This window comes from Glycine max, chromosome 14, assembly GCF_000004515.6.
Source record: "Glycine max cultivar Williams 82 chromosome 14, Glycine_max_v4.0, whole genome shotgun sequence".
NCBI lineage: Eukaryota > Viridiplantae > Streptophyta > Magnoliopsida > Fabales > Fabaceae > Glycine > Glycine max.
This window is the reverse complement of record NC_038250.2, coordinates 1,474,316-1,483,023: the sequence shown is the minus strand read 5'-3', so window position 1 is coordinate 1,483,023 and position 8,708 is coordinate 1,474,316. Positions and strand designations below refer to the sequence as shown.

Sequence of the window (8,708 nt, the reverse complement as noted above, 5' to 3'; positions counted from 1 at the left end):
CATATGGTCCTTTCTCTTTTGAGACTTTAAGTTAAAAACTTTCCTTTTGCATTGTAATATTTTGAAAAAGTAGCCGTTATGATTCTACTATACAAATATTCTTGGCAACTAAAACATCAAATCTTATGCAAGATATCCTCCCTCTCACAATAGTAAAATATAGAAGAGAATAAATCTTTCTCGAATGCCAAATATTTTCCTTTGATTTCATTTCTTTTTTTTTAGATTTGATATCACTATGTCTGGTAGGTGTGCAGCTTGCAAGAATCAAAGAAGAAGATGCCCTTCAGATTGCATTTTCTCTCCATATTTTCCTGCCAATGATCCTGAAAGATTTGCTCGTGTTCACAGAATCTATGGTGGCAGCAATGTTGGAAAAATGCTTCAGGTGTTTTAAATATAGATAACAATATTTGACGTCAATGTGTTAATGTTAGTCTATAATATGGAAAAAAAATATCAATATTAAAGTTAGAATATGTCATCCAAAGTCAATAAGATTATGTTACTAAACAACCTTTGTACATTTTGATGTTGCAGCAAATACCATCATACTTACGGGAACAAGCTGCAAATTCTTTGTATTTTGAAGCACAATGTAGGATTCAAGACCCTGTTTATGGATGTGCTGGGATTATCTCTAAATTATATGAACAAATCAACAGTACAGAAATTGCACTTGCCCATGTCCAAACTCAAATTGCTTGTCAAAAGCTTCAAGTCCCACAGGCAAAAGCTGAATCAAACTTCAATGTCTTTCCAGCACAAAACAGTAGCACAGCAGAATTTCAATGGGAAAGTCAAGTTCCTTGGTTTAATTAAAACTACCATTTCCAATTGATACAAAGCATTTGATTTATATTTACTATGATATCCCAACCATTTTCAAAACCTCAATTGCTTTAGGAGTCTTTTTTTATTTTTTTTGTTGGAAAACATAGAATAATGCTGAAAGAGTTCAGTGATTCTTAGTACTTATTATTGAATAATATCGTTGTTTATTTGTTGTTATTTTACATCTTATACACAATCACAATGTTAAACATAAGCATTCAAAAACATGTCTTCTTTATCCAAAAATAAAAAGTATTGATGTGTGTAACTCTTTAAATAATCAAAATACTCATATAAAATGCTCATAGATTTTAATTTTAAAATATTTATTCGAAATGCTCACATATGCTTTTGGCGAGATATTTAAATACCAAATATGTAAAACATAAATATAAATTAAATTATATAACCAAATAAAATATAGTTACTCAATGATTTCTTTTGACTTGCTGGCTTGCATGAGTCTCAGGGAATGGACACAACTTCATCATTTGCTAACACATTAAATGCAGCCACTGCTGCTATCACAGCATATATACCCCAATTTCACTGAAGCTCTTGTGGCAGCTATAACATCTGTCATGGGGAGTTCACATTCAAACACTAATGGCACCAATAGTACAAGTGGAGATGAGCAGTGCAACATAAGACTCGTTAATTAGTTTTGTTGGTGTCATTTCCTTTTGCAAATTGGTTTAGTTTTGATCGTTTTCATATTCAACATAGGTATAGAGATTTTTATTTAGTCAATGTCATGCATACAAAAGGATGTTACATCGGATGAATCACTATATTATAATCTTTCATTATTTGAGATTGATATCTTAATAAGGCATTCAATTTTTTAAGTTGTGTTCAATAGCATATATCGCTAACAAAACATTTTGCAAGCTTTATGAACTTTATTGTACAAACAAAAATGGCATGTTTTTAATTCTTTTAAAATAGCCAAAACAATAATATTAGTGTTTTTAGGAAGTGTTTGAACAAGTGAACAACTACATTATGGGTTTTTTTTGTTTTGCTTTTAAAAGAACTGCATTATGGTTAGCAATTCTTTGAGCAAATTTTATTATAGTATTTTAATATAAAAATTACAAACAAGTCTTTAAAACCACGGGCTCATTTTTAATTTGAGTATAATGGGTTTAGTTCCTATATTATCAACCAAAGTTAAAATCATCTATAATATAATTTTAAGATATTTACTATAAAAAGTAATAAACGTATCATAACATGTGATTAAAGGACAATTTAAAACTTTTTTATACTCTTGATGGATGTATTATTTATTCTTTATTATAAATTTTAAAGATTTATTTGAAGTTTAATAAACATGTACAAGATAAAAAAATTTACACTGATCAATTAAAAATAATCTTTGACCAAAGCAATTAAAAGTTTGTTGAAATATTTATTATAAAATTCAAAAAAATTGTTATATATGATAATTTGTAATTAAGTAATGATTATTATCACCTTTTCCTTTCTCCCACTTTAATCCTTTTTTAAAAAGAAAATCTAAATAAAGAATAATGGTTGAATTAATTATGATACAAATTATCTTAATGATGACGCATATTACCTTTTTTAATTAATTGTGATATGAATTACCTTTTTTATTAAAATTTAAATTAATAATGATATAAATTATACTTTGTAATTGTAATCAAATTAAATATGATTTAAAAATGATATTAACTACTATTAAAAACGGTAAGTTGTCTCTTAATTAATTTAATCTTAATTTAAAAATAATAGTTTGTATTACAACTTATATTTATAATTAATTAACAAAAAAATTATAAAGAAAAAACACAGAACATAAACATAGTTTTGTTAAGTAAAAGAGAGTAAAAAAATACATAATAAAAGCATGATTTCCTTGATAATTTTATTTTTGTTTTGTTGCGCTCCCTCTTACGCAATGGAGACATGATCTGGTTGTGTAATTTTTCAGAATAATGTTTCCATGAAAAGGGTGCTTTTGGAATAATGTCATTTTTAAAGCACGTGGGGTGTAAATAGTAAAATCGGGAGTGAGTGGCAATTCCTAACAAAGGTTTACTTTTAAACCAGGTCGTCTCCTCTTATAGCCTACACACATTGTTCCTTCTTGCACGGTCGCAACGCTGTTTTGTAGCCGTTGTCTGCCTTCAAAATAAACAAAACTACTCACTCCCCACAAATAACCTTCACGGTATTCTATTTCTTCTCTAAACTTTTCGTTATTTCTTTCTAGAAAATCTGTGTTGGATTCATCATACTTCCTCTGTTTTTTTTTTTTTTTTTGTGTTATCATCTTCAATAGTTTTTTAGTCCGGATTCTTCTGCCGTCTATTCTGAAGCGTGGTTTTTAAAGCATATACCTTTATAGTCAAGTGATTCCTCTTGTTTCTTGGCATAGAAAAAGTTATTCCATTCAAACCAGCTTAATTAATGTTATCTCTTTTTTTCCAATATTTTTTCAAGTTACTTGCATGTCCTTTTGCTTCCTATATTGAGAGTTGAAGGATTTGAAACTTGAGTATGCAATTAATGGTTATTTGTGCGCTTCTGTAATAACATATAAGCATTTTGTCTTGTGTAGCCACTCCAATAGAACACAATGAGTGCTGCTTCTTTGCTATTCTCCTGCTCTATGCATGTGGGTGTATCTCATCCCAAGGTGGCTGCAAAACCCTCTCCATGCTGTTTGCTCAATCAGCCATGGAATCATTTAAAGTCAAAAACACCATTTGGGCATTCAGGAGTCTTTGAAAAATCTAAACTTTCGCATAAAGGTGATGAGATTCTGTGGAGGGCGGGGGCCCTTCAAGTTGAAAGTGCACCCTCCTTCTCTATGGGCCAAAAATTTCACCTTCATGATGTGATTGAGGCTCAGCAATTTGACAGAGAGACTCTCAATGCCATATTTGAAGTTGCAAGGAGCATGGAGAGCATTGAAAGCAAGTCATCAAGGAGCCAAATGCTAAAGGGTTACCTCATGGCTACTTTGTTTTATGAGCCATCCACTAGAACTAGGCTTTCATTTGAGTCTGCCATGAAAAGATTAGGTGGGGATGTTCTCACAACTGAGAATGCAAGGGAGTTTTCGTCTGCTGCTAAAGGAGAGACGCTTGAAGGTATGTCCTTTCAATTAACAATGCAAAGTTTTGTTAGTACTTAGTGGGTTCTTTCATTGTTATTCTATCTAAAATTGGAGTTTCATAGAACTTTACTTCTTGCAGATACTATAAGAACGGTTGAAGGTTACACTGATATAATTGTGATGAGGCACTTTGAAAGTGGTGCTGCCAAAAGAGCAGCAACAACTGCTAGCATTCCTGTAATCAATGCAGGGGATGGCCCTGGACAGCATCCCACCCAGGTATGAGGAATTTGCCACAATAAGTACAGATTAGAGTTCTAATGCTTCACATAGAATGTCAAGTAGATATTATCATAGGATGATTTATTTTTCAAAGTAATCTGGAGTCTATTGCCCTGAGCTACTTTTTGACTGCAGAGATTGCACCATTTCATTTTCATTGGTAGCATCTACCACCTTTTTGTTAAAGCCATGAATTAGCATTGAACTATGATAGATAAGCTTTTGCTGCTGAGCAATTTTGTGGAAGAATAACTATGTGTGTCTGGTAAGGCATCATGGTCCTCATGGGCATGGTTTTGGAGATCTGAATTGAAGCTACTGACTGTGTGGCTTTTGCATTATTTGTTGATTTGAACTGATTTGTTCCCTGCCAAATGTATTTCCAAACACAGGGAAAATCTACTTAACAAATTTGTTTCCGTGACTCACTACTCCCAATCAAATTTTTAAGTGTATTACACTGCTACAGAAACTTTAAAACAAACTCCCTTATTCTGCTGATGCTGTCTCGTGGTATTTGAAACTGAAAGGACCACAAGTTGTCCTTATAATTTCTTAGGAGAAGTTGATTGGGTAGAAGGGGCTTACAATGACCTATGAATATAAAATGAATTCTTTTATGAGACATACCTTCAAGGCTTCGACTCAAGAAATTGTATCTTTCTCTTTCTTTGGGAAAAGAAATTTATTTTCAATTAACCAAAAATGCGCCAAAAACCAATTGAAGTATAAATCTAAATGCACAGTTCCATTTTTCTAGTGAAGTGCTTGATATCAAGGATTGAAATGGTAGCTTCCTTTGAGTACACACCAGTTTCCTAACCAATGGTAACAATATATTATGGACTTTTCAATCTGAAGGTTCCTTCGAGTATACTTTATTATTTAGGTACATACCTTATATATTTTACTAGTTTATTTACACTTGACAAGATGATTCCATGTTTTATTTACACCAGTTTCCATGTTTTATTTATTGTTTGTGTATTTTGCTATATTTATAATAGTTTAGGTGGTAATTGGATGATATTATTTTTGTGTTTCAAAACTCTTTCTTTTTCAAACTGCTCAGGCACTGCTAGATGTTTATACCATTGAAAGAGAGATAGGAAAACTGGACGGAATTAGAGTTGGGCTTGTGGGAGACCTTGCTAATGGGAGAACAGTTCGCTCACTTGCATACTTACTAGCCAAGTATCAGGATGTGAAAATTTATTTTGTCTCTCCAAACGTGGTTAAAATGAAGGTAATTGTTGCAAATACTAATTATGGTTTCATGAGCAGGATAAGATGTTGGGAATTACAGGACAAAATGAGTTATGGATTTTTTTTTGTTTTTTCGTAGGATGACATAAAAGACTATCTGACATCAAAGGGAGTAGAGTGGGAAGAAAGTGCTGATTTGTTGGAAGTTGCTTCTAAGTGCGATGTGGTTTATCAAACTCGCATTCAGAAAGAAAGATTTAGAGAGAAAATTGAACTTTATGAGGAGGCAAGAGGCAAGTATATTGTAAATCAAGATGTTCTAGATGCGATGCAAAAACATGCTGTGGTTATGCACCCACTTCCAAGACTTGACGAGGTAAGCACATATTGCCATGTCATGTGATATATGTTCTCCCGATACGAATGCAAGCATTAAGATTAAATAAACTAAATTGGCCCCTTAACTTCATGCAGATCACAGTGGAAGTTGATAGAGATCCAAGAGCTGCTTACTTTAGGCAGGCAAAGAATGGTCTATATATTAGGATGGCTCTCTTAAAGGTATTGCTTCTTGGTTGGTAAGGATGCATTCACTTTTCGAAGTGAATCTGATGATCTAATGTCAAAAAATTTCAGTTGTTTTCTTTGTTTCCTTTCCTTGCCTTTTAGCATGTTTGGTATCATGTTGACGTAATTTCACAGTTAGATCAGAGCTGGTAGGTATTGCTTCTGCATCTTCTGGTAAATGGACGTGGTTGCCCATGTATCTACTGTGTTTCCAAACATAGTTAGGCGTCACAAATACAGTGAGAGGGAGAAATAAAATTTTCTTTTTACATGAGTAAAATTTCCTTGAAATGCATGTTTTTTCCACTTCAGTGCGAGCTACAGTCACTAACTTATAATATAAACAATCTAAATTATTATAACGTGGAAGTTTCTAACATCCATAACCTTGGTAATTTGTTATCCATAACAAGAAACAGGACCATGCTTCATGTGTCCCACGGAATAATCTGCATATCATCAAATTATGGATTCAACTTTGCTTACACCATCTAATTCTACTGATATAAAATGAGTAAAAGTTGAAACTCTAGAAGGAAATGCACAATCATTTCTCTGCAAGTCTTAACTTCCTTCAGACTAAGGTTTGAACTCTGCTTCCATTTCTGCAGACTATTGAAGTAGTCTTCGTATGAATGATCCTTTTATGAGAACGACCAAATCCTGCAGAATTGTTTGTTTTACTTATGATTCTTATGCTGCTTTTTGACTTGGTTGCCTTACGCATATGTTAATATCAAAGTAGGGATTGGGATACGTGATGCAAGGTATTTTTTGTTCTAAATGATTGTGTTTGTGCGTGGTAAAGCTTTATGGAAATCCATGTTAGGGCGCGAGTTGCTATTATCGTAATAATTTCATGAAATTGCAAATCGAATATCTTTAAAATTAGTCTTTGAATGTTAATAAAATAGGAACTAAATTGATGGATATTTAATTAGCCGTATAATCAAGAAAACAAATAACGTTGACTACAATCACAAATCTGTCATATTCTAATTCATAAATACTTTGATGCGCTTGTCTGAATCATAAATATCCCTGAAAACTTTCATTTCTCAACGATGCTTAGTAGTAATATATAAATTTCTCGCTACGCCATTTGCAACGATGGCTATCATTTACCTTTCATAGACAAATTAATAATCTACGTACTACCATTTAATCTTTAGATGGTGAATTCCAATTAGGCATAAAGCCTTCACTGCTCCTTATAACATATATATAGCCTATGTTAGCCGGCCAATACTCCATAGCTATGGTGAATATTATGAACATAAATGCAATACTAAGATGAAGAAGACGGTTATGGAAGAAAAATATCAAAATAAAATTGTGGGTTTCATTTATTTATTTAAAATATTAGTGCTTCTTTTTATTTTACAGGTTGAAATTATTTGTTTTCATTTTATTAATTGTATGTTTATAATTGGTTGTGTGTAAGGATATGAGATGTAATTGGGTTTGTGTCCAAGAATACATGAGGTGAATATATGACCAATTTAACATTAAAAAATCCTACCTTTTATAATTATTTCCGGTGGATGAAAAAGAAGACGGGAGAATGAATGAAACAAAGACTACGGCAAGTTAATCTTTAAAAAAATCCATCTAATTGATACTCTAATGATCCCTACACATGTTCTCACTACTCCCCAATTGTGAATAATTCATCTTTTACCTTGATGTAGTCACTCAAGCGTTCTCCGTTATCAATTGTGGCATTGCTGGTGCTTCCTAGAGCTCCTCTCTCAGTTGCTTTGTTAGGGTTTCCTAATGTTAGGGAAAAGAAGAATGGATTGAAGCCTTTATTCCATGGTCCTACATGCAATGCATCTTTCTCCCTCCACAAACATTCTTTTACAAATCCCAACGGTAAAAACATACGGAAACGAATCTCGAACCCCATACCAAGATTTCAAAATAATCCAACGCTTAACAAGTCCGACATCATAGTTTTACCGAGACAGCCATGAGTTTCTTCGGAAAAGGAAAAGTTACAATGCGAATGATATTTCTCTATACTCCGACATGTTTTCGTAATTCCCAACGGTGAGAATGTTCGGAAATGATTTCTGAACTTGGTTATCAAATTTCATGACTATCCAACGGTGAATAAATATGAAATCGTCGTTCTTCTAAGACAAGTTTGATGGTATGCGGGAAAAAGAAATGATTTTGGGAAGAGGATAGGGGAAAACGAATTTGAAAGGAAGAGGAGACATAGAAGCTATCGTCAGTATGACCTAACATGTCTCTATTTATAACTAGGGTACTCACAACCTATCATTTACTTTATTTATTTATTTTTATTATTTTATAAAAAGAAACTCTATTTTATTCTCTATAAAATGAATAAATAAAATATATTTTTTATTTTCTCTCAAACCATTATTTTAATCAATAAAATTATTATTTTTTATTTATTTAATTATAGAAACCTCATCATTTTTCTAAAACTCTATTTATTTATATTTTTCACTAAAAAATCTTTTTAATTTATTTACGAAAAATGAAATATTACAATTTCACCCTCTTAAAAGAAGTTTCGTCCCTAAAACTTTGCCAAAAGACCGATGAGAGAGAGATTACACATCTAGTTCTCAATACCAAGTAGTGGTTTTTATCACAACACTCATATGTTCTTAGCAACTAAATCCGACAATCCTCATTTACTCAATGACAGTATTTCATAAGTTATGTTTTTGTATGAGAGTGACATCTCAAC

At 32.2% G+C, this 8,708-nt stretch overlaps 2 protein-coding genes across 2 annotated transcripts; both read left to right on the top strand.

Annotated features, from left to right (window-relative positions):
• The first annotated feature begins 164 nt into the window (after window positions 1-164).
• LOC100790640 (LOB domain-containing protein 24) lies at window positions 165-822 on the top strand. Its single transcript, XM_006595655.4, has 2 exons — window positions 165-388; window positions 541-822. The coding sequence occupies exons 1-2, from the start codon at window positions 239-241 to the stop codon at window positions 820-822; spliced, it is 432 nt and encodes a 143-aa protein (XP_006595718.1). The 5' UTR covers window positions 165-238.
• Window positions 823-2,881: 2,059 nt separating this feature from the next.
• Window positions 2,882-6,260, top strand: LOC100787097 (aspartate carbamoyltransferase 1, chloroplastic). The gene is made up of 6 exons (XM_003544746.5): window positions 2,882-3,034; window positions 3,425-3,959; window positions 4,065-4,204; window positions 5,280-5,453; window positions 5,553-5,789; window positions 5,888-6,260. The coding sequence occupies exons 2-6, from the start codon at window positions 3,443-3,445 to the stop codon at window positions 5,993-5,995; spliced, it is 1,176 nt and encodes a 391-aa protein (XP_003544794.1). The 5' UTR covers window positions 2,882-3,034; window positions 3,425-3,442; the 3' UTR covers window positions 5,996-6,260.
• Window positions 6,261-8,708: the final 2,448 nt, after the last annotated feature.

Coding starts and splice junctions, on each gene's coding strand:
- LOC100790640 (XM_006595655.4), top strand. CDS start 239: ATGTCTGGTAGGTGTGCAGCTTGCAAGAATCAAAGAAGAAGATGCCCT. Junction 389..540: donor ATGTTGGAAAAATGCTTCAG/GTGTTTTAAATA, acceptor TTGATGTTGCAG/CAAATACCATCATACTTACG.
- LOC100787097 (XM_003544746.5), top strand. CDS start 3,443: ATGAGTGCTGCTTCTTTGCTATTCTCCTGCTCTATGCATGTGGGTGTA. Junction 4,205..5,279: donor CTGGACAGCATCCCACCCAG/GTATGAGGAATT, acceptor CAAACTGCTCAG/GCACTGCTAGATGTTTATAC. Junction 5,454..5,552: donor CAAACGTGGTTAAAATGAAG/GTAATTGTTGCA, acceptor GTTTTTTCGTAG/GATGACATAAAAGACTATCT.